At 41.1% G+C, this 26588-nt stretch overlaps 1 protein-coding gene across 7 annotated transcripts in view; it reads right to left on the bottom strand.

The window, feature by feature from the left end:
• LOC145355386 (voltage-dependent calcium channel subunit alpha-2/delta-1-like) overlaps nt 1–26588 on the bottom strand; it is a 627920-nt gene that overhangs the window by 5485 nt on the left and 595847 nt on the right. For all 7 annotated transcript variants that reach the window (XM_080207404.1, XM_080207405.1, XM_080207407.1 and 4 more), the window contains 9 exons: nt 25853–25920; nt 24849–24887; nt 23533–23604; nt 20784–20936; nt 17166–17218; nt 15380–15435; nt 13763–13892; nt 11376–11488; nt 7709–7791 (listed from right to left, as the gene is read on the bottom strand). In XM_080207404.1, the coding sequence (XP_080063530.1) occupies nt 7709–7791; nt 11376–11488; nt 13763–13892; nt 15380–15435; nt 17166–17218; nt 20784–20936; nt 23533–23604; nt 24849–24887; nt 25853–25920 (767 nt within the window). The remainder of the gene's footprint in view (nt 1–7708; nt 7792–11375; nt 11489–13762; nt 13893–15379; nt 15436–17165; nt 17219–20783; nt 20937–23532; nt 23605–24848; nt 24888–25852; nt 25921–26588) is intronic.

Genomic DNA, 26588 nt, shown 5'->3' with positions numbered 1-26588 from the left:
CAGTTATCTCGAGGTCTTCATGCTAGAAGAAGCTCAATTGTGTCACCAATGTTCAATATTGAGACAGTCCTTAAAAGCCAACAGCTCCAACTCCTTCCCACAATCGTCAAAGTGCATATTTTGAGAAACTGATCAAACTATTTTGTCTTGCAGGTAATAATATAAAACAGAGGTGAGCCATTCTCTTTAAAACCAGCATCCATGTGCCAGAAATTCTCTGAGCATTTTCTACCAGAATAAACTCTCAAACTAAAAATATATGGAAGTCTTCAAAACAGCAATCTTGATCCCCATTTTAACATTATTAGAGAAATACACCAAATTTTGCCACTGTTCATTCCAGCAGGGCTCCTGGGATATGTTCAATGGGAAACCCCATTGACAATGGCAAGACAATAAGATCTGACCACCACATCATGCCGCACAGAGGGAGAAACATCCTGCCCAAATTGTCTTTTGCTAATATGGAACTTGAATATTGGTGAAAAAAATTCAGCCAACTTTTCTGTCTTTCACTCATCAGAACAATCATAAGAATACCAATGTCAGGAGAACAACAACTTTATTCTGTATAAGAAGATGGTGTTGATCAGTTGCCAAATGGACTCTGATTGGTAGAGACATTGGCATGGAGAATGCACCAGTTGACAGTGATTGACAGTTAACTGCCAAACATTGTTTGAAAATTAAACTAGATGATTGATCAAGGCATTGTCTGGTGGAAGGAACCAGCAATTGGCTATCACTTGCTTCAGTAAACAAAATAAGCTGCCTGGTTTAAATTCCAAACAATACTTGGCTGTTAACTGTCAGTCACCATTAACTGGTGCATTCTCCATGGCAGCACATCTAGTCATCAGGTTCCAAAACTAAATAATCATCACCCTCTTCTCATACAGTACAAAATTATTGTTTCCCTGATGTTGATATTTCTTGCAATTTTCCCGACAATTGCAAGACAAAAAGTCTCGAAATATGCATGTTTCAGCAATACTCTAATATTAAAGATGTTCTGAAAGAGAGCAGATCATAACTTTTGATTAATACATGGAATTGGGCAAATTCCCTTTGCTGACATGTTTTACAACTTACTTTGCTGCCTGTCAACAGCAATACAACCTTCCTGTGAACTGATGTTCAGAAGGACACATTATTCCAGATGGGGTTTGACCCATGCCTTAAACACTATCCTACACACCATCTCTGCTTGATGACATCCTGCATACTACCCTTGACCCAGATCTTAGAATCAAAAAGAACCTTTTACAGATAAGATCAAGAAGTGTGGATGTTACAAATCTGAAACTTAAAAAGAAAATGCTTGGAACACGCAGACAGTTATCACATCAGAAATAACCACTTCTTTTTGATTTCTTCCAAAGCAACTCTGTAACTGGGACAGATTTCTACTCAGCTCACATGGCAGTTACAACACAGATGGAGTCTTAAAGTGACACTGATATGCCTCCCACTCTTTCTGTGCAGGCAATGTTGGATGTGTCATTTTGGATAAGGTTTTGATCAGGTTGGTTGTCTGGAGGAAACTTTCAGGAGGAACTTACCTGAAACTTGGTGGATTGGCGAGTCTAGTCGGAAAGAAGCACAGTTTGTGACATGGTGTAAGTTGGAGGAAGAGGTTTCTCCCAAATTCAATAGCTTCAGGAAGCTTGCGCAATCTGGATATTCTAGCGAGGTTGTAAGGGAGCAGGAAGTGCAAAAGTGGCTGTAGGGATCTGTGCGGCCAACAAGGCTTGTTGGACAGAAGCTTAGTGATGAAGGAGGACTAGCAGAACAAGTTCATCAAAAGTAGTTTGTTGCTAACCCATCACGTCACTGCTTCACAAGCATCCCCTTCACCAACTCCACATTAACAATCCTGCCACACGTCAGGATTAGACCTTCAGTTCTTCCAATCTTCAAAATTCCCTAACCAGAGAACAATTAAATGCTGACTGATTTCAGACTCTGTTCATTCAACAATTATAATTTGTGGTTTTAGATATTAAGGATAAGATAGCGGATATAATTTTAACCAAGTCTGCTGGGCAGGAAATGCATGGCAACAGATTTATCAGGCAATTCACACTCCATCTGATTTTAGTGTCCCTGGGAATTTATCTGGGAAGTTGATGGTAGGTTGCTTTATAAAGAGCAGGAGTGTTCTGCAATGTGTAATGGGACCCATAAGACCACAACATTTTGTTCATAAGTAAACAGAGTCTTAGGTCAAGCAGAACTGAATGTTTGGTCATGGAGCTTCGCAAATTAGAATGCGCTATTCAGTCTGGGGCTGTAGGTTACCCTTAATCAGCCATAGCATGACAACTGAAATCAATTTTAGTCCCATGATCTCTAAGATTGGATGTGATAAGGCACAGATTCCAGAAATGGAAAGAGACCCTCAGACCCAAAGCTAGGCCTGTCGAAACAATACAAAGCAGCAGGTCAAGCAAGAGAACAGATGATTAAGCTACATAGTCAAAAACAGTAGACTATCAGTCAGAGGAAACAGTGATCAGGCTGTATAGTGCATTGGTCAGACCACCACATGAATACTAATTTCAGTTCTGGATGCCAAGAAACAAGGGTGGGATTCAAGCAAACAATGTGTAATGGATATCAGACAGCTCTTCACTCAAAGGAAGTAGGGAAGTCTTACAACTGTACAGGGAACCAGTGAGACCACACCTGGGGCACTGTGCACAGTTTTGTTCTCCTTAAGAGGGATATACTTGCATTGGAAGCAGTTCAGAGAAAGCACTAATTCCTCAGATACTTCAGGAGGAAAGACTGAGCAGGTTGGGCCTATACTTGAATAGAAGAATGGGAGGTAATCTTATTAAAACATACGAGATCCTGAGGTGGGGGGCGGGGGAGCTTTACAGAATAGATGCTGAGAGGGTGTGTGCTCTCATAGGGAATCTGGAACTTGGTGGCACAGTATAAAAAATAAGGAATCTCCCATTTGGGAGTGAGATGAAGAGAAAATTCTTTTCTCAGAGGGTCAGTATTGTTCCCCAGACAGCACTGGTGGCTGGGCTATTGATTCAAGATTGACTCGGACAGATTTCCGATCCTCAACGGAGCTAAAGCTATGGGGGGCAGGCAAGAAAGTGAAGTAATAGCCGATATCAACCATAATGTGGAGATGCCGGTGTTGGACTGGGGTAAACACAGTAAGAAGTCTCACAACACCAGGTTGAAGTCCAACAGGTTTATTTGATAGTAAACACCACTCGCTTTCAGAGTGCTGCTCCTTCATCAGGTGAGTGGAGAGTTCTGATCAGAAACAGGGCATATAAAGGCACACACACAGTTTACAGAATACTGATTAGAGTGCGAGTCTTTACAGCTAATCTGCTATTCAAGCCTTAAAGGTAATTGTCCTTTCAGACTTGAATAGCAGATCAGCAGTAAAGACTCGCATTCTAATCAGTATTCTGTAAACTGTGTGTGCCTTTATATGCCCTGTTTCTGATCAGAACTCTCCACTAACCTGGCGAAGGAACAGAGTACCGAAAGCTAGTGGTGTTTACGATCAAATAAATCTGTTGGACTTTAACCTGGTGTTGTGAGACTTCTTACATAATCAACCATGATCTTCATGATTTGCAGAGCACACTTGAAGGGCCAAATGGTCTACTCCTGTTCCTATTTCTTACAATCTTTGAAAGAATGATTGACGGCTGCAGATATAGTTAGGAAGCTGAAACCCCGAATCACTTCAGAGACAATGAGATGCGCCGTTCTGGGTGGATGACTGAAGATGAGCTAAATGGCATTCCTTACGTGTAAGACAAAAACTACCTACCTGCCTGAACAGCAGTTACACAAGACTGTGCTTCACTTCCCACTTAAATAAAATGTGATAAAGTGCTGCCTAGTCTTAAATAAAATCAATTCATTCCATTTGTTCTAACATTGTCCAATAGTGTGTTCAGTAAGATAGAGATTACTATAATCAAAATCAGGTAACTTTAAAAAAAACTATAATGTTGGAAATTCAAACCAACGTTGCCAATTTGTTTTGTCTGCTCGTAACAATTCTGAATATGAACAATTATGACCAGGCAATAAAGGGCTATAGGTTTGCAATGTATCTGTTCCTGTCACATGCCAGAAGCAGATATCACAAGATCTCACAATTTTGTGATGTGCAGAAGCATCGGAATTTTAACCTCCCACCCCCCGACCCACCCCACCAAACTAACTTCATGGTTCAGGTATGTCTGAAGCAAACTGGGGTCTTCCTGGATTTTTTTTTGCTTTTCCACAGGAAGACGACCCCAATTATAGCAAGTATATAATGAAGAGATTTTACTATTCTAATTGGAAAAAATAATTACTCATTCACTTGATGAGCTTAGTTGATCAGTACTGAAACAGGACAGAATTACAGGTCCTGTAAGTATCTGGAGCAGGGCTGTGGAGAACCCATAGGCCCACTCATCCACCACATTCATCTAGCAATGGGGAACTACATTTCCATTAACATCTACATTATAACAAACATATCAACTTAAAGCAAAAACACCTACAGATATCTTATAGGAAATTAAAGTGCGATATTTGTGGTACAAAGTTTGTTTTACATCAAGCTATTTTTAAAATAATTTCCCTTTAATGAAATAGAAATAATATGACTCTTTATGCGCTATATTCATATTTAATTTTTATCTCTGGAGCTGAACCCATCGAACATAATTTTTGCCTATGAAAATAAATTCAAATGCATTATTAAATAACACATGGGGACAAATTTTCCCAATACGCCCGCCACAGGAATCGTAGTGGCCAAGGGGCGGAACATGGAAAGGTCTGTTGACCTCGGGTGGGATTGTCTGGTTTTGGAGCAAATGCAGCCGGAAAATCCCAGCCACGATATGTAAACTCTGGAACGCTCTTACCTGCCGTTCATACCATGCTCCCGCTGCAGCGAGGTAGGCGCTCAGCCAAATTTACGTTCACTGCAGTGGGATGGGAAAATCCGTCTGGCGTGAACAGTGGTAAGATTCCAGCCGTAAAGAAGTCAAGATTTAACATGTCTAAAAACGGAATCCATTTTAGAACAGAAAGACAAACTTAGTTGTAAAAGTTTGCTTTGCAACTATCAGACTACAGTAAGCTTGCTCTGGACCACAATCATTGGCAGGATGTTAAGTTCATGTTAATATCACACCTAAGAAGGAAACTAAAGAACAAAATCCAGTGAAAGTAACTGACCCTCCGCACCACATCAAAACTTGCAGTAAAATGAAGAGACGAGCTGACGCCACGGCACAGGCACGACTCGTTGTGCATATAGGCTCATCCTATTAACAACGGGCAAAGTAGCAAGAAGAAAAAAGGAAGGGAACACAAAAAAAAGAGACAAACAAGATGAGTTCATGCATTTTTTGCTGGCTGCCGGCAGAGTTAATGTGAGCATCCACCTAGAGCAGAAAGTCACAGTGTAAATCACAAAACAGAAAATACCCCACTATTAACAAATTAAAACACACACACAATAACACATCAATCAGCAAAGACACCAAGCTTGTGAGCGACAGTGCTACTGTACTTTCACGCAAAGCATCTGTGGAGAGCACACCTGATTTTGTTTTGGCATCTTGAGCTCAGGAGTAGCCAGATTTTTGCAGGTATGGTTATGTGTAACCATCTTAAATACAATGTGGAAGTTTTTTTGTGTATGTAACTGCATCCCCTAACAGTTATTATGGAAATCTATGTCAGGCAGTCTGAGGTCCATAAGGTATAGCAGCAGAATTAGGTCATTCGACCATTGAATCTGCTCTGCTGTTCGATCGTGGCTGATGTGTTTCTCAACCCTATTCTCCTGCTTTTTCCCTGTAACCTTTGATCCCCTTACCAATCAAGCAAGTATCTATCTCTATCTTAAGTACACTAACATTAAGGTCACGTTGGATAAGGGTACTACATCCTTTATTTAATGCATCTCTTTTAGCCATCTAATTCCAAACATATTAGAAAGTCATAACAAAGGCACTCAATTACGTAATTTTTAAATGATAAATGAAGGTTACCATCCAAGTGTTGTCTAATGTAAAGAAGTTACTGCAGAAATTTTGAAAAATCAATAAACTTGCAATATCAATAATCACCTAAAATCCACATATTTCTTATTCCTCAAATCTCCTTTAAAATTAAAGGGAAACTGTTTATGAAGGAGGCTTTAGTGTGACCTGATTGAAATTTCCAAGACTATGGATTACCAAAGTTGATCCAGGCAAACTGTCCATTTTAATTAAAAATTCCAAGATACAAGCCATCAGGTCAAGGAGGAGGATAGTGATGGATTGTTTCCACTGGTTGGTGTGGCATTCATGGGGGAGGGAGGAGTAACAACATTAAGATAATCACAATGAGAATTAAAGGGGAGGAAGGAAAGGTTAGAAAAAAAGATTATTTTCACTGAGGATGGTTAGATTATAGAATTCTCTGAACTAAACTATTAAAGTCAGGCAGAGCAGAGTCTATTAACACAGCACCAGGAACCAGGTTCAATTCCAGCCTTGGGTGACTGTGTGGAGTTTGCAAGTTCTCTCCACGTCTGTGTGGGTTTCCTCCGAGTGCTTTGGTTTGTCCCACAGTCCAAAGGTATGCGGTTAGGTTAATTGGACATGCTAACTTATCCCTTAGTGTCAGGGAAATTAGCAGGGTAAACATGTGGGGTTACGGGGATAAGGCCTGGGTGAGATTGTGATCAGTGCAGACTCAATGGGCCAAAGGGCCTCATTCTGCATTCTAGGGAGTCAATGATTCTTCTATGATTTCAGAGGGTATTCGATAGTTACTTGATTTTTGTTTAGTTTGTTCATTTTACAGGATGTGAGGGTCGCCCAGAATTTATTGTCCATCCCTAACTGCCCTACATTCCAGAGGGCATTTGAGAATCAGCCACATTGTTGTGGCTGTGGAGTCACATGTTGGCCAGATCTGCTATGGACGGCAGGTTTCCCTAAAAGACACGAGCGAACTAGGTGGGTCTTTCCAACAATCAACAATGGTTTCATGGTCAACATTAGATTTTAATTCTAGATTTTAATTTCACCATTTGCTTTAGCGGGATTTGAACGTCGATCCCAGGACAAGGAAAATGAATCCAGTGACAATACCACTACGTTACTGCCTCCCCAAAGAGAAATATTAAGAGCGTTTCAAATAGTAACAAAGACAGATTGAGGTGATTCATAAGAATAAAGAATATGCAGCCTCTCTTGGTTCTATTATTTTATAATGTTCATGAAAAGCAGAGGTCTTGTTTGTCACCCACAGGTTCTGCTGGTTACACAACTACTGACCTCCTTAACTCAAACTTAATGCATGGAATTTGAAATGCTGAGTAAACCTCATGGTATTACAGAAAAATGATATATGGGGAAAGTTCAGTTCCAAACACCGGGGACAGCCTCCAGTCACATCTAATCAGATTTCATGCGTGAAAGTAGAGTATTCGAAGAAAGGATATCGAAAGCTGCAGTTAATTTTATGTTAACATTCCAAAAGAGTTATGATATGTTATCAAAATAAAGAAACTATGGCCCAGGGCTGTACCACATCTTTACAAAGTGGCTATCTGGACACATCCTCGCAAGTCGCGACTTGTTATGAGTAGTCAGTAACAAAAAGTCCAAGATATTTCTTTGCTGCTTGCTTGGCTTCCAAAATCCAAACCGTGTATACTTACACGCTCGTCTGAATCAAAGCATACATCGGGACCTTTCCTGTGTCTGGGGTTCTGAGCCAAAAGACAGGGATCAGGTCCATCAGCTACAAGGTGCAGTTCAGGAAAACAATATCATGAAAGATAAACAAAATGCATTCCACATTTCACACTTCACCACATTATTCTGCAGCGATGCATCACTTTGCCAACTGGGACTCAACTGAGCAGATATTTTTGCATGTTCTTTCATATTTACCTTCAAGATTTATACAGTCTACAGTTATAAGGAAATTGGTCAAGGCAGCTGGGGTGCCTGCAATTCCCAGAGAGATTTTTGTTTGGTGCCGTCAAGATGAATGCACTCAGGAATGATCAACTGTAACTTATGACTGACTTTATGTAGCCTGGGGGTGCTCTCAGTCCTCCACCATATCACCAATCATCAACCGTGTCCAACATATTGCAGTGAAAGTTCAGGAGACTGGGAATAAAATACCATTTATAGAATGTGTCAAGAAGGGAGAACATGCCCAGTAGGCCAAGCTAAATGATTTTTTCTTACAGAAGCAGATTACAAAAAAAAATCAAGGTGCCAAAAAGTATATGGCAGAGGGACAGAGAATTAAACACAAAATATAATTCCAAAAAATGAAATCTTTGAGTCAATAACAACAATAAGGCAGTTAGGGAAGAAATTAAGACCTTAGGAGACACGTATGGAGCTGGATTAATGAATGGGTCAGAAAACTAATTTGACAGGGTGGATATATATTCTGTCCAAAAGAAATAGACCTCAAATGTAATCTAGGACTTCACCATAAGTGAAGCAGAGGTTCAAAATAAAACCCATCAGTGTATGTTAACTATGCTGCTGGAGAATTACAGAGAGGAGAGATTGAAGCACTGACTGTTATTTTGTTTATCAGTCAGGAAATTCAAACAAACTGGAAATAGGTAGACGCATTTCCAATATCTAATAACTGACAAAAGGCTTATTAACAGCCACTGAGCCACACATAGAAACTGAAGGGTGATCTGCAGTAGGTCAACAATAGAAAAAATAATTAATAATCAGAACAAATGGAACAGTATGAAGATAACTTAATGAATGACAGCCTACATGCCTGAAAACAAACTCTTAATGAAGTGACATCCTAAGTTGTTGGGGAAAACAGTCAGGCAGCGCAATGAGCTTTCATAACATCTTTGGTAAGTACTGCAGGGAAGACACTTCAATAGTGTTGGATTGGTGGGCACTGAGGTGAAATCACAGATTAGTAACTGACTAGAGGAGAGAAAGCAAGCAGTTATGAGCTCGGCCACAATGTTGGAGTTGGGATGAGGGGAGACAGGAGTGACTGCTCAGTTTGCTTCTTCAAAGATCTAACCTGGGATCCTTTCCATTTCTGGCCTGCATGGGTGCCTTGGAATTCTAATCTTAATCAGGCTATGAACTATGCAGTTTGCTATTTCAAAATGAAATTGAGTACACACAGGGGAATCACCTATTCTGGAAACAGAAATAGGAGATATGTCTACCTGACAAGTCAGGTGGATCTTGTGAAGTGTACAATTGAATTGGATGGAAGATTGCAGGAAAAGTGCCTCAACTGCCTAATTAGGCACACTGCACAGCAGCTAAACTGAAGGCTGGGAAGATAACTCAAGCTCTCAGCTCATTCAAGTCATGAACCAATTAAAACATTCAGGTTACATACTTCAAAAAAGTCAGTATTCATGGTACAGATGTTCTTACTACTATGAGAAGCCATAATCCCTAACTCAAATCGCTCCTCCTCTATTCCTTTGGGAGCTATAGATGTCAGATCTCCGCATGTGTGCTTAAAAAAAAACTTTGAGATTTCCAAGATTGATAGGGAATGGCCATTAAATTGCAAGTTCAATTCAGAAGTTCAGCCATGCTGGGGCTAAAGCCACGTCAATGAAGACAGAGCACTCCACATTTTTTTCTTTACTCATTTGTGGGACATGGGTGTCGCCAGCTGGCCAGCATTTATTGCCCATCTCTAGTTGGGCTTGAACTGAGTGGCTTGCTGGGCCATTTCAAAGGTGTGGAGATGCCAGCATTGGACTGGGGTAAACACTGTAAGAGATCTGACAACACCAGGTTTAAGTCCAACCAATTTATTTGATAGTAAACTCACAAGCTTTCGAGGTTTCCCTCTTCATCAGGTGAATGTGAGAAACCTGGTGTTGTCAGACCTCTCACCATTTCAAAGTGCCAGAAAGCAACTACGTTACTGTGGCTCTGGAGTCACATGTAGGCCAGACCAGATAAGGACGGCAGATTTTTTTTCCCTAAAGGCATTAGTGAACCAGATGGGTTTTTCCGACAATCGACAATGATTTCATGGTCATCAATAGACTCTTAATTCCAGATATTTTTAATTGAATTCAAGTTCCACCAACTGCCGTGGTAGGATTTGGACCCAGGTTCCCAGAACACTAACTGAATTTCTGGATTAATAGTCTAGTGATAATACCACTAGGCCATTGCCTCCAACCAGATATTGTGGTGATCGGGCTGGGGAATCAAAATCTTCTCACGTGATGTCAGTACAGACTCTAAAATAAGCCCTACTGCCATTTTTGATAGATAACTCTGAGGGTTGGAGATGTCGGAGCTCCATGTGAAGGGAGTCTCCAACCCAACTTGTGGTGCTAACTTTGCCTGAGGTGCGCAGACTCAGCTGAGTTTCAATGCAAGCAGGTGGCACATCTAGGTCTTGCACCTCAAAGTTACTGTGGTAGTGCACTAGAAGGGCTGCAGATATTCGGGGCAGGATTTTAAGGCCTCGCTCAACCCGACATCGGAATATCCCACCCAAGGTCAATGGATCTTCCCGTTTTCCGCCCTTCGTCTTTTCTGATTCCCATGACAAGTGAGGCAGTGGAATTCTGGCATTAGTCTCCATCTTCTATAAACACATTACTAAAATTATTGGTTAGTATTGTTAATAATCTGGTCAAATATCCTGCGTGTCTTACCTCTTCATAAAAGTAGCCTACTGAAGGAGTTCTAAAGTAAACACTCTGGGCCGGATTTTCCAACCTCCCTCGCAGCTGGGATTTTCCAGTCCCGCTGCAGTCAATGGAGATTTGGCTGAGCGCCAAATTCTCCATCTTCTTTGGCAGCGATGGCAGGATGAGAATGATTGGAGAATTCCAGTCCTTGAGCCTGCACCCCATCGGATTAACAGCAAGTCTCAGTTTGCGCTTCCTGAAAGTATCAGATAGATTTTCAGCTGGATTTTGATGGTGTGCACTGTTTCAATTGATCTAACGGACCATTCAATAATGAGAGTGCCGACAAACAGATTTATCATTTATGGTCAAGGTCTCTGATTACTGTGCAACACTTGCCATAAAGGCCAAAATTTTCTGGCCGTTCATGTCCCCCTCTGCCCAGCAAGGATGGAGAATTTAACATTTAGCCAAATTTCCATTCACTGCAGCGGGACTGGAGAATCCCGGCTGTGAGTGAGGTTGGAGAATCTAGCACATATGCTCTTGTTCTGGGTTAATTTCACATCAAGGAACAGTAGCATCATCACTATTGAGACTACATTAGTGTCCTATCTGTAAATAACTTTCTCAATCACCCATTAAACAGCTCCCCTCACTGATGGCTAAAGCTCTGCAACACAACATTGGTGGTGGAGGATACATTTTTGTTCTGCCTGCATCAAGGGCTTTGAGTCACAAGATTGACATGTGGGCTTACTCTCCACCAGTATGAACACCAGGTTTGTCTTGGAGAGCTTCTCCGCATGGTAAAGCCTAAAGAAAAGTTAAAATCAAAACACAAGAAAAAGAATAATTAACTTAACAGTTTTGTTTGCAAAAGCTGGCATTTTCTTTGTTAGATTTTAAGAGGTTCTTTATCAATAGCATGAAATAAACTTATAGCAAATAGGCAGCTTGATTTACAACAAACCTAACTGAGTGATAATTGATTCATTTTGTGCTATGGGCACAGACTAATTTCACCACGTTACATGGAATATTAACAAAGGTCCCACAAACATTTTGTCTAAACCCATTTCCTTCTTACATCATCTACAATCAAGTTCCACACGGCACACATCAGCACTTTGATATTGTAAGAAGTCTCACAACAGCAAGTTAAAGTCCCAAGGGTTTATTTGGAATCATGAGCTTTCAGAGCGCTGCTCCTTCCTCAGGTGGGTGATATTCACAGTGAGGCATCAGATTGCATGAAGTATGCCTTGCAACATTTTCCCTATGATTGTCAAATGCTGCAATACAATGGAACCATTTTGGTTGAATTGAGATTCTTGTTAATTGCATCACTAAAAAGTGAGCAAGTAGCTCTGTCGTTCAACAAATACAATGCTGAAGTTCCATTTGCTGGGTGCAATTGGGACTTCAAGGTGGGATAAGATTGACATATTATGTAGCACCTATCAGGTGAAATGTAGAAACACATGTCCCAATTGAGAACCTGAATCTGTCTTTTTCATCGACTTGTGGATCTTTTCAGAACATCATCATAAAATCCCTACAGTGCAAAAGAAGCACCAACCGTCTGACAGAGCATCTTAGGCCCAAGCCCACTTCCCACCCTATTACTGGAACCCCATGTACTTACCTTGCTAATATCCCTGATCTACACATCTTGGGACACTAAAGGGCAATCCACCAAAACCACCTATCTTTAGAATGAGGAAGGAAATTGGAGCACCCGGAGGAAACCCAAGCAGAAACGGGGAGATTGTGCAAACTCCACACAGTCACCCAAGGCTGGAATTGAAGCCGAGTCCCTGGCGTTGTGAGGCAGCAGTGCTAACCACTGTGCCACCGCGGTCATATAGGTCAGAAAGGAAGTCTGATCTTGTGATTCATACACTGCGACTCACATCTACACATACACATTTCAAAGGAGAGAAGCTGAAATTCCTTGTAAGGAAGTCAATTTTAAAGACATTTGGGACTCTGACTTCCAGGTGGGTTGCTCAGAAATTCAAAGATCTATATTAGCTGTGTCTGCAATTTAATATGCAGTTTACGATGTGCTCAACCACAGTTTGTTTGTTGATTAATGTTTACCTCATGTTGATTCTAGATGTTAAGGACATAATATAGATAGCATTGACTGCTTGCTTTGTCGACTCTTAGATTTTTTCTATTTGTTTAAAACCATAAAATCTTGTGAATTTATTCCCTTAGTACCTTGAATTTCAAATTTCATCTACTTTACAACAAAAGTTATTGGCCCCTCATCGGATCATAATAAAATACACATTTGCCCTCCATCTACTTTTTCATTGGGGCAGGACGGTGGCACAATGGTTAGCACTGCTACCTAACAGCGCCAGGGACCCAAGTTCGATTCCTGGCTTGTGTCACTCTGTGTGCAGAGTCTGCATGTTCTTCCTGTTTCTCCAGATGCTCCGGTTTCCTCTCCCAGTCCAAAAGACGTGTTGATTAAGCCATGCTAAATTCTCCCTCAGTGTACCGGAACAGGTGCCAGAGTGTGGTGACTAGGGAATTTTCACAATAACTTCATTGCACTGTAAATGTAAGCCTACCTGTGATACTAAAGAAAACTTTAGAAATTTAAAACATTGTTCACAGAGACACCGTACTCAGGAACTCTCCTCAAAAGAAGTTTGCATTGGCTATGAAGTACCTTGGGTTGTCCTGAGGTTGTGAAATGTGCTCTATCAGTGCAAGTTCTTTCTTTGATGAAATCTTTCTTTTGATTAGATTTCTTTTAATGAGACCTATTGGAATTGTAGATTGCAGGCTTTTGGAATTATGTTAGTATTTTCAAACATCAAACGATCTGAAAAGCTGAAAAGTGACATGCTACCAAAGCTTTCTGCCCTGCACTCATCAAAATAGCTTGCAAGAGACTACCAATGGTAACCGGAGGTCAATAACTTATACTGCAAGTGGATTCCGACAGGTGGAGGTGTTGACATGGGGAATGCCGCACTTAGCTCCCAGCTTTGTTCATTTTTCTGAAAAACAGTGGCCAAGCTGCAATAGCGAGACTCCAATAGCGCTAGTATTTTGTTATCATCCTACCTTGAACAGTTACCGCAATCCACAAGCCCATAGAAGGAGGATTCATTATCATAAAAGTAATACTGTGTTTGTTCAGTGATGCAGCTGGACTTTGATAATGGTTCAGAGAAATCCTCAGAGTCAGCATCAACTGTGAACCAAAAACAAAACATGAATGAAGACTGAGGTGACATATTATTCTTTACGAGGATGGTTTATCACATTAGCAGATGGTACAAAATAAATATACTGTCAGATAAGGATTGCTGCATTTTATAATGACAAACCCTCTCAGTAGCACTCACTGCAAGCGCATCACCATTAAGACATGTGCGAGTGTTAACATCTTAGATTTAAATAGCAGGGGTCATTGATAAGGTTGAGAGAAGGGCCACTAGATACTTTGAAGGCCATGGTTACCAGGACAGGCTGAGTACACCTGAATAAACACTCAACTACACTGCAACAGTTTAATGGCAGTGCAAAGCTTAATCTGCTGATTATACTAAACCTGTAGGCTAGCATTTTCTGTCAGAGTTATCCAGCCATCTAGAATCACTCCAATAGGCAAAGGTCATTAAATGAGGGAGCTGGTCCACTGACTTCCTGCTCTTCACTGTTAAGTCTGGAATTTTCCACCTAGGTGTAGGTGGGTTTATTGTAACGGCAAATAAATGAAGGGAATCCATCATGATCGACAGATATTCCACTCTTTCCAGTTGAGTAGCACCAGGCCTGAGAAACACAACATTCCAGTGTTGTCATGGAAATGTAAAGATTTAAAAATTAAAAGGATTATACTAGCCAGTAGAGTCAGAGTCAATAACAATGTGATTGATTGCATCGACTTTGAGCGTGAAATTCATTCTCATAGCATTGCTTCTGGTGGTGTTATGTTGATTCACCAGAGCAGACAGCATCGTGGGACACTACGGATGGTATTGATCAATAAAGTTCTCCATGGCTTTTTTATTTATTCATGGATCATGGACATCACTGGCTAATCAGCATTTATTGCCCATCCCTAGATGCCTAATGGCAGTTGAGAGTCAACCACATCATTGTGGCTCTGGAGTCACAGGTAGGCCAGGCCAGGTAAGGATGGCAGATTTCCTTCCCTAAAGGACATTAGTGACTAGATGGGTTTTTCCTGACAATCGACAATGGTTTCACGATCATCAGTAGATTCTTAATTCCAGATATTTTTTAGTGAATCAAATTCTACCAACTGCCATGGCATGATTAGAACCTGGGTCCCCAGAACATTAGCTGAGTTTCTGGATTAATAGTCTAGAGATAATACCACTCGGCTCCTTGAATACATTGAACAGGTTATGCCAAATTGCCATTGGCCAGCACCAATGTTGCCAACTTTATTATAAAGCAGTAAGCCTTTCTCAAGTAGCCATCAGAGGTCCATCAAAAGAGTTCCAAATAAACTCTAATCCTGGTCTGTGGTGGGTAGAACTCACCTATTGCCTGATCAAAATGTGCAATGATTCAGTCAACATGGAAAACCACGGCCATCGTGGCAATGCAGTGCAATTCAATTTATCTCTGAAAGTTTTTCATTGACAATAGAAGCAACATAAAGGCATGCGAGAAACACAAACTTCCACCAATCAAATCTTGATGTACCTGCTTCAAGAAAGTGTGGGATGGTGAGGCTGATGAACAGTTGCTGCAGTAAGGACCTGGACATTAATAAAGAGATAAACAGTAAATGTTTGAACAATGGGGACAGGAGCTACAGGATAGATCTTCCTCTTCACTGTCTGGGCAGATCACACGCCCTGACAGGACTGTTCAGGCTCACAAAGGACATGAGATTCCTGGCTAGGCTGTGAAGATGAATATCTAATATCATTTGTTGCAAGTTGAATACGGAAATTAATCAAGAGAGCAGCTCCTCAGTACAAATGACATTTGAAAAACTGACTAATGGCAGTTCTATTAAACCTTTTATTTATCTTTCAATAATTATATCTAATTGAATGTAAACTCCATTGTGAAATAGGTTATTCCGATTACTCACTCTGTGAATAAACTAATTTGTACCACTTATTTCAGTCACTGTCACATTTTTTTGTTAATATTTATGGGAAAGTTCTGAAAAAAGCATTGAAGCTGTTGGTGTCACCTTTAATTAGACAGCAATATCATTGTGGGGAGCTTGATGTTAAACTACCTCAAAGCTGGAACCTTCATTGAATGACTCCTGCCACCCACATGCCCCGATTCCAACAGCCTGCTATTGCAGTTGGGTATAACAGCTGCAAGATAGTTAGGCATGTGGAAAGCCAGTCAGCGTATCTTAGTCTGTGTACTTATGGCAATAAATTAATGCCATCTATTCAATGCTCTTAACATCATTATTCCACACAGGATGACATTCTAACCTAGGCTTTCTGGCTCCCGCTTTCTGACGCTTTTATGCTGGTCCATAGCTACAGCTCTCTTACATCTACTTTTCCCACTTTTTTTCCACTAAAGGACAAACCCACCCACATACAGGTAGGTGTACGTAAACCATATGTAAATGAAAGAAATCATAGCCTCTACTACGTGCCGCACTCTTCAACTGAAAGGCTCCAATGTCTGATCAGCAGCAGAGGGAATGGAGCTCGCTCGCTCCCTTGACAGTCGTTTGGCATTTCCAATAATATTTACGTGCTGCTGGGTGTCACCTGGTGGGATTTGGAAAGCTCTCTTGGAAGGGCTGCTCAGTCTTTTGTTCCTAAATCCTAACTGAGCTAACGAGGAGGTGCACTGAAAACAAGTCTTTTCAAGACATCGGTCACATCAAATTTGAAATGGGCAACAGAGCAACATGATTGAAAAAAAATACAGACAAACAGAGGAGGGACAAATTCAAGCTGGCATGGAGCCTATCAAATCAATCACTGCTACCCAGGTTGGGGCAAGGGGGCATTTCCCGAATTTACGTTGGGTAAATAATTGGAACTCCAGCTGCTGTTGTCCCAGGCGCATAAGCTGGAGGATGTCGGCATCAGACGAAAGTTGAAGTACAGCTAATAAAGTTAAATGCGTAAGAAGGAAGTCGTGTAAAGTTTTCCCCGAATGGTCTGCCTGAATTCATTTTGTTGTCAAACTGCCTGCCTGAAATTTAAAGCCGCACATCTTTAATCTAGGGTGGGATTCTATCCCCTCCCCCACCCCACAGCATGTTTTTTGGCGGTGGAGGCAGCTCGCCACTGGCCACTGGCGGGATCTTCCAGTTTCTGCCAACGTTTGTGTGGCTTGTTGTTCCTGTTGCCATCCAATGGGAAAACTTTGCCCCTAATCTAATGGCTGCCAATCAATGTGCTCTGCTTCCTGTTGCCTTTAAAGCTGGTGTGTATTTGCCACTTGCTCAGTTAGCTAAAAACAATGGCACAAAAATAAAGCAGCTATTTTCACTTACCACGCCGCACTTGACGCCCACCAACCCATATTCAAAATATCGACTATGCTGGGCTAAAAACGATTGAAGAAACAGCATTATTAATTCAGGAGGTTTCTGTATTCAGTAAGCAGCATCAAACTAACTGTGATTTTCAAAGTTTCATATCAATATAGAGTCATTCAGGAAAACAGCGATCAAATTGGTAACAGTTTTTCAAAGTAGTGCAAGATTTCTGAAACGGACTTGTGGGGGTGGGACGGTGAAGAGCTGGTTGTGAAGACTGTTTACACAAAATTAGTGATATTTATTAACTGATTATTCCATTTGGAATATTGTGAGCAGTTTTGGGCCCCATATCGAAGGAAGGAAGCTGGCTTTAGAGGGGGTCCAGAGGAGGTTCACAAGAATGATTCCAGGAATTAAGGGTTTGTCATATGAGGAGCAGTTGAGGAGTCTAGATGCAATTTAGAACTGTGACGGGGCATCTAACTGAAACCTACAGAATACTGAGAGATCTGGATAGAGTGGACATGGAGAGGATGTTTCCACTAGTGGGAGAGACTGGAACTCGAGAGCACAACCTCAGAATGAAGGGACACCCCTTTAAAACAGAGATGAGGAGGAATTTCTTCTTCAGAGTGCTGAATCTGTGGAACTCATTGCCACAGTAGGCTGTGGAGGCTAGATCATTGAGTGTCTTTAGGACAGAGATAATTAGGTTCTTGATCAATAAGGGTGTCAAGAGTGGCAGGAAGAAGGCAGGAGAATGGGGATGAGAATCATATCAGCCAGGATAAACTGGTGGAGCAACTCAATGGACCGAACGGCCTAATTCTCCTGCTATAACTTATGGTTCCGGGCTAATAAAAACAAAAACGTGCTGGGAATATTCAGCAGGTCAGGCAGCATCCATGGAGAGAGAAACAGAGTTAACATTTTAGGTCCTTGCCCTTTCATCTGATTCTGGGTAAATTATTATAATATTAAGCAGAGCAAAAAGTCTCTTCTTATCATTTAGCTTCTTTGAATAGGATTACCAGTCCTAAATGGCAAAGTCCTACAAAACACAATCTGTAATGTCCACACTTAATAAACCCTTGGATGATGTTGGCTTCCAGACATTGAAGCAACTTCTATTAGATATTTAAGTTCATTAAAAGACATTCCTATACCGCTCAGGTGACACTGCAATCATACATGTCGAAATGAAAATAACAGAACTCCTCAGTTATGGCTGAACACCTGTTTATTCAGAACCTTCCACTCACCTCTACATTGGGAGGAGTGGGGCTCAGGGGCTTTCTATTGACACTGAGGCTGCTCATCAGATAGTCTACCTTGTTCTATCTGAGCAACTGCAAATGAAGCTGAACACTTCACAGTCATTTGAGACAGTTCCACTTCTAACCTTTTGTTGGCAGGTAAGTCTATTGTGAAGCGACTCAAGATGGATTACAAGATCTATTACGGACATTGCCCCAGGGAAACTTCTAGATTTCCCTACGTCCTGTTACATATAGTAGATTGAAACCCACTATTCAGGAAAGGAGGGAGGGAAAAAAATGGGCCAGCTTGCTTGCCATCACTCATAGGGAAAATGCTTAAATCTTGCAACAGCACACTTAGAAAACCATGATATGACCTGGCACGGACAATACAGATTCCTGAAAGCAAAACTGTCTTTGAAAAATCTGTTTACTGACTTTTTGACATTGTAGCTAGTAGAATAATTAACAGGGAATCAGCAGATGTAATAAATTTGATATTCTAAAAGCATTCAATAAAGCGATCTACAAGAGGTTATTAAACAAAATTAGAGCTAATGGGATTGTAGGTGATATGTTAACACAGATTGAGGATTTCTTAATGGAGAAAAAATAGAGAGTAAGAATAAATGGGTAATTTTCAGGATGGTAAATTGTAACTCATTAAGTACCACAAAGGTCAATGCTTGTGTTCAGCGATGTACATTTTACATCAATGAGTTAATGTAATATATCCAAGTTTACTGATGACATAAAGTGGGCTAGTAAGATGTGAGGAGGATGTGAATAATCTGCAAAGGGATTCAGACAGGTTTAGAGAGAACACTGTAATTGGAATATAATGTAGAGAAATGGGAAGTTATCCATTCTGGTAGGGAAACAGAAAGCCAGAATATTTTAAAATGGTGAGAGACTGGAAAATGTATGCATCTGAGGGGAGCTGGGAGCCCTTATAAATAAATCACGGAAGGGTAACATGTTGGAGCAGCAAGTAAATTGGGAAAGCAAATGGGATATTAGCCTTGATTACAAATGGAACAGAGTCTAAGGATAAAGAAAACTTACAGCAGATGTAATAAGCTTTGAAGGAACCACACCTGGAGTATTGTGCACAATTAGTCTCCTTACCTGAGAAAAGATATACCTGCCCTGGACGGATTGCAGTAAAAGTTCACTGGACAGATTCTGGGGATGGGGGGATTGTCTATGACGAGTGATTGAACTGACCATATGTGCTGCTATTTTAAAGAAGAGGTCTATTACAGATAAGAAAATGCTTAAGGAATTGGCAAAGTTGATGCAAGGAGGATATTTTCTCTTGCTGGGAAGTCTTGAATTTGGTGGGGAGGAGGGCTGGGGTGCAATCATTCAGGGCTGAGATGAGGAAATAGTTCTTTATTAAAAGAATGGTAGTTCCTTGAAATTCGTAACCCAGAGGGCTATGAATACTCAGTCATTGCCTGGAACTTTCTAGTCATTTGCACCAGTGGGATCTTCTGCTCCCGCCAGCGGCACACCCCTGCCGCAGGTTTCACAGCTGCAAAGGGTGCATTCAAAGGAAAACCCTGTTGACAATGTGGGACCAGAGGTCCTGCCAGCAACAATTAGCAGGCCACCTCTGCTGCTGCATAATATGCAGCAGGTTGCATGGAAAATCCCACCCATTTGGTGCATTCAAATTAGAAATCAATCTTTAGAGACTGCAGAAACTATACAGCCACAAAGCTGTTGAATGGTGAAACAGGTTTGAAGGTTAAGTGGCCTACTCATGCTCCTATTTCTTATTTTTTTTTAATCAATTGTGCAGTGACGTCTTGTGACTTAAGCAATTGACCTCCACAAACCTCAACCATCTCACTTTGTCGTAGGTCTGAATCTAGCCACTGATTCCCCCAGCACATCAATTTAACAAGGTCTCCTTGATGCCACACTAAGGCGAGTGCTGCTTTGAGGGCAAAGGGCAGTCAACTCATCTCATCCCGGGGACTCAGTTCTGCTGTCAGAACATGCGAATCTGGGAGTTGAGACTGACGGGGATTGGTAAACTGCTGTAGCAGTTAATGATGTGAAACATTGCACCATGCGGAGCTCCACAATAACAATTTAATGGTGCATGCTGTGCTAAGTGACATACAGTAAGGAAGTTAGAGGTTATCAAATATCTTTAATCACAATGGCATCAAATATGTTGAGTTTCTTTAAATGGAATGCAAATTTGAGAATATTCTCCTTATCAGGCAATTGTTTTGCCAAATACACTAAACATGCAAGTCCATATCTTCAAATGATGTGAAATTAAATCTGTTCCATAGGCAGGCATTATGAACTGAGGCTGCATTATAATTGTTATCAATAACTTCAATTCACTTACAACATAGACTGAGCGAAGCCCTGCTGCGGCCTTTGTCTCCGTTTCGGGATCACACACAGACTGAAAATCGTAGGATTTGTTAAAGGCATACAGCGATGTGTTCAGAAGACGTCTCATCAGACTTGGGTCAATCTCGCCGAAGAACTTGCCAATCTGGAACAGCAATGAGAATTGACAAACCGTTTACCTCCAACCGACAGCAGACTTTAAAGCCTCCTGCTGGGAATTTCCTCAGGGATTCTCCTGACTGTAAATGTGTCGGAAAATCATCAGAAATCCAGCGTAAACCGTGCAAGTGGGGCTTCCAAAGTTCTGCCGACCAGTTGTCAGAAACCTCAAGGGAATACCTAACATACAGGTCAGATGCTGATTATTTTGTACAATATAATTGACACATATACATTAACAAAAGATGTTTAAAGTTTATTTATTAGTGTCACAAGTCGACTTACATTAACATTGCAATGAAGTTACTGTGAAAATCCCCTAGTCACCACACTCCAGCGCCTGTACGGGAAAATTGAGGGAGGATTTAGCATGGCCAAAGCACCTAACCAGCACGTCTTTTGGACTTGAGAGGGGAAACTGGAGCAAACCCATGCAGACATAGGGAGAACGCGCAGACTCTGCACAGACAGTGGCCCAAGCCAGGAATCTAACCTGGGTCCCTGGTTCTATGACGCAGTAGTGCTAACTACTATGCCACCATGCTGCCCTCACAAAGACAGCAAGATATTCATTTGAAATGACTTCCAAGGAAATTCTGCAACAAAGTAAACAGTTTGGTTCCAGTGCTGGCCTGCAACATAACAATGGCTGCACTTATATCCCCACTTTGAAGCAAGTCCTTCAGAGGGTCAATTAATGAGACCTAAGCCTGAGTAATGGTGAGTTTTGGGCAGGTAGATAACTAGGTGAGCTTGAAGCTCATCTGCTACTGCTGAAATGAGGTCTGGGTTACTTTACGTAACAGACAGGATGTCAACAGGATGCGGCTGATAATCATGCAGCTCAGAGGCCACCCCCTGACGTAAGATAGGCAGCAGAATTGGGCTCTGAGTGATCTTGTGAGCTTTTGTGTGTGAAAAGGGGGCCTGAGTGGCTTGAGAGGCCAGAAGAACACTCTGGTTTCCATCTTTACCTTCCTCTCACAGAAACTCCTGACTGAGGTTTTGGTGCCTTCCCCACTAGGCCTCAGTGAAGGAGGAGACTGCAAAGAAGTATCCTTGCTGCCTTCGCTAGACAGTGGGTTAAAATTCCAGACAGTAGGATCCTTGCAAGCGAGTAAGTAACCTGATCAATTCTAAGAATCCGCTCAACTTGTCTCCATCAGCAAGGGAGATTCAAAACCCTACTATGGATTTAGGATCACAGTGAAATGTTGAACTTCCATAATGGAGCTGGATGTAGAGTGATCAACTCAACAATCATAGAGGAATTAGTGTCGACTGTTCAGTCAGAGAGTCAGATCTCTTTGATCAATTTGTTTTAGATCAGGAAGAGCATGAAAATTCTTCCTGGACTTCTTGCAAAAAAAGACCCTCAGCTGTCATTCCCTGTGGGCACCGCACCCCACAATCCCTGCTCCAAACACTGTTCCCCCTCGCCACCAACTCCATAGCAGCTGTCTGAGGCTGATCCAAATTGTTCCCAACTTTTGTGTCATGTTTGACCCCAAACTGAGTTTCTGACACATGCCCACACCAGCTCTAAGATTGCATATTTCTGTCTCTGTAACACCATCTGGCTCTGCTGCAGCTCTACTGCTAACATCCCTATCTATTGCTCTAGATGCATCTATCCCAACATTGTTCCGGTAGATTTCCCATACTTCTGTTATTTAGAGATCATCCAAACTGTGCCATTCTGTCTTTATTCACACTCTGTTCCCCCGATCACCATGGCGCTTCCTCCTGATTAAGCAAATGCACAATTTTAAAATGCTCATCTCTAATTTTCAAATCATATCCTGTCCAGCCTTCCAATCCTCTATGATACCTGAGCTCATCCAATTCTGGCCTCTTCGACACCTTCCACTGTTGGTGGACTTGACTTCAGCTGCTTAGGTCCAAAGCTTTGGAGTTGCCTTCCCCTACTGGTGCAGCTCTCTTTCCTCCTCTAAGACATTGCTTAATAGCCATACCTCTTCGTACAAGCTTTTAGACTTCTGCCCTAGTTTTTCATTGGTGCAAGGTCAAATTTTGTTTGATAACTTTTTTTATGGAGCAACTTGGGATAGTTTATGACGTTAAAGGCATTTTATCAATAGAAGAGGTTGTTATTCTCAGCATCCAGCATGACTTTGATAGCTATTGCATTGGATTGATGTAATAATTCCTATCTATTGTATGAAACTCAGAAAATCTATCATACCCAGAGTGACACATATATATACACATTGCCTCAGACTAGGCCTGCTAGCTTATCATGATATTGCTCTTGCTAATTGTAAATTGGTGTTGAACAATGAACAGTTGTGTGTTCTGGTCAACGAACAGGGATGAACTCAAACCCAAGAGTGAAAGGGCAATGTACCAGCTATCTTTGCCTTCCAAGACTTTCTACACAACATCAGGATCATTGTTTCAAAAAACATTCCTATAGGTAGGTACTGAACAAAAAACTTGATCATCACCATTCACATAACACCAGCATGTAATAATTCAATAATAATAATAATAATAATAATAATAATAATAATAATAACACCAGCCTGTAATAAAATTGATCAAAGCCGAAGAACTTTTACCTTTCCAATATATTCATCCTGGTTTGACATCAGCAGGAACCCACCATCATCCAATATGACACAGTCAAAATGCTGCAGAGAAAATACCAGCAAATGGTGATTCATATAACCTGAACTACATAAGCACACAACATTTATGCAACATTTTAGGCTCAGGTACAGTTTTTTGTCAAACCTAATTTCCATTCTTCACTTGTCCCAGCTACTGCACAACAAATTGCCCCTTAGTGTCAGGGGGGCCAGCTAGGGTAAACGTATGAGGTTATGGGGATGGGTCCTGGTGGGATTGTAGTCGGTGCAGACTCGATGTGCCAAATGGCCTCCTTCTGCACTGTAAGGGATTCTATGAACAATTTTATTCAGTCATTTACTTTAAACGTGTGCTGTGTGTTTGCATTCACTAGGTTCAGATTCTAATTAGCCTCAAACAAATGTGTAATTTATCCAGTCCCTATCTGAGCAATAAGTTTTAATTATAGAATGCTTACAGTGTAGGAGAAGGTCATTCGGCCCATCAAGTCTTCACCAACACTCTGACAGAGTATCTTACCAAGCCCCTTTCCCTGTAACCCCACATATTTACCATGGCTAATCCATCTAACCTACACATCTTGGGATACTAAGCAGCAACTTAGCATGGCCAATCTCCTTACCCTGCACATCTTTGGACTGTGTGAGGAAACCCATGTAGAAACGGGGAGAATGTGCAAACTCCACACAGACAGTGACCCAAGGCTGGAATTGAATCCAGGTCCTGGCACTGTGTGGCAGTGGTGTTAACCAATGTGCCAATGTACAGTCCTCTATCCAAATGATTTTTCTTCTCTTTTTTTTAATGATAGTAATTATCCAACACATTCTATTACAAGTTATGTTACCCAAGGTCAGGTGCTTAAAAAAATGGAGCTTACAAGTTTTGATTTCATATTCAAAATGCACACATCAAAACATTTTCTGACATGCTGACAGTCTTACTGTTGGATATATTCTGTGGGAATTGTATATGAGGCTCGGAGCATTCAATGCACGATGCTCACAATTTTGAAGTTAATCAGAATATGGGCTGTACGAATGGAACATGTTGATTTCTAGATCAATTCTCAGTACACCCTTTGAATGAAGTCCACAACATTTACTCAGTCGCATGATGCTAAACAGCCTGGTTTTCCAAACAAGCCAGAGGGGATTCAGGATTTATTCAAAGCCATCTTTGACTCAGTTCCTGGAACTGGAGAAATCTTATACTGACTAAGAAAATAAATTTGTCTTCTTCTGATCCCACAGCACAGGTGTGGAAAAGGTGAGCTCAGTCTTACCTTGCTATTCTTTGCACAATCACAGATCTCTCCATAGCACTGCAATGAAAAAAGACATGCCGTTAATAAACGAGAAATCTCTTTGCAATTTAAACTGAAGGCACTTAAGACATATTTGTTAATTGGCATTTGGGTATGATACAAGGAGGCTTGAACATGAATTCAACAAACGTGCATAGGGACCTACACATCTGTGGAGGATTGCAGTGGGAATTAAGGAAGTAAAGAATAAGGGCAAGGCTTTTTTGGGGTCAGGGGTAAAGGGGGAGGTGACAGGAAGAGAGAAAAACAAGCAGTATATTTGGTTAAGAAACAGTAAACATTATTGGAGAAAGGAGGAAGCAGAATGTGGTGAACGCTATAGCTCGAGTCAGCAAGAGAACTTTTATTTTGATTACAAAACCACAGATAAAATAAGGCTCTGAAATATCAAGGGGTTCATTTAGCCAGTGCATGCGCAATGGAGCAAATTCCCTGCTCAACCTTGCCCCAAACCAAGACTCTGCCCAAGTTTCTAACGCAAAGGTGATTCACCCTTATCCTTGAGAAGGTTAGGGTCCACCCAAAGATCCCAGGAAGACTCACAACAGCTGATAGGATTCTGCTGATGCCTTTTAAATGCACAACAGTGGAATTTCCAAGAGATTCTCCAAGACCTGCCCATTAGCATTGTGTAACAACCATCCCATTAGAAGTTCCAATTATATGAAATTCCAGTGTAAACCCATATTCCAAAATCACAGAGTGGAAATGGACCATTCAATCGTCTCCAGCCTCAGGGAGTCTAAATATAATTTGGAAAATGGTAGCGTGATTGGAATGGAGAATGACATGCTAATTGATAAGTATGGTTATGTCAATAGATTGCCCAAAATGTGTTAGATTTTAGTAAGTCATTGCTTTTGAAGAACTTTAAAATTTAGACAATCATGACCTATCTGGACCCACAATCAATAAGCTGTTTCTAGGAGTCAATCTGACTTGGGAAAGCTTTTTGCTCTTACCTTGCTCTTACTTGCTACTTTGGTGAAGTTCTCCATCCAGGCATTTACATCAAGCTTTATTCCAACAACTGTAACCCAATCAGAAATATTCCAATCAGTGTCAACAAAGCGGAGTTAGTCATAATTGTGTTTTCCTTTCTTTTCGTTTCATAAATGTTTCGGCACTCTCCATGATGCAATCCATCATCCTTTAGACAAGGCACTGCATCATCCACCTGTCAACATCACCCTGCTACTGTCTCCTTAAAGTGAAAACACTGCTCTCGATATTCTTCCCTTCTTCTGATCCTAACCGGCTGGGATTGGAAATGGATTAAATCATGCATCGTCAATGTGGATTCACAAGTACAAGAACATGGTCTGCATCATTTTATTTTTAACCTGGGATTGGTTTTTGGAAGTTGACAGAAAATGTAGCAGCTTGCAATGCACTGGAAGTAACTGAACCTTGTCACGTGGAGGAGACCGTGCTGAGGGTGATGCCAATCTGCATGAAAATGCTTCCATTTGCTCAGAGACAAAAGGAGTTTGAAATATTCATTCAGACACTTTCAGCAAACACACCATCAGATCGTGACAGGTTTCACCTCATGAATAAAATCAGCCCATCAACACTGCGTCATTAGCAAACTTAATTTTCTTGTTTATTTATCTCCAGTTCAAGTGATGTCATTAAGGTGTTTTTCAAAGAAAAGGATAAATCCCTTCTGATAGCACAGGAGGAGGAAAATAAAAG

This window comes from Carcharhinus amblyrhynchos, chromosome 19, assembly GCF_965287045.1.
Source record: "Carcharhinus amblyrhynchos chromosome 19, sCarAmb.v2.hapA, whole genome shotgun sequence".
In the NCBI taxonomy this organism is placed as follows: domain Eukaryota; kingdom Metazoa; phylum Chordata; class Chondrichthyes; order Carcharhiniformes; family Carcharhinidae; genus Carcharhinus; species Carcharhinus amblyrhynchos.
The sequence above is the reverse complement of the archived record's forward strand: the minus strand, read 5'-3'. Positions and strand labels throughout refer to the sequence as shown.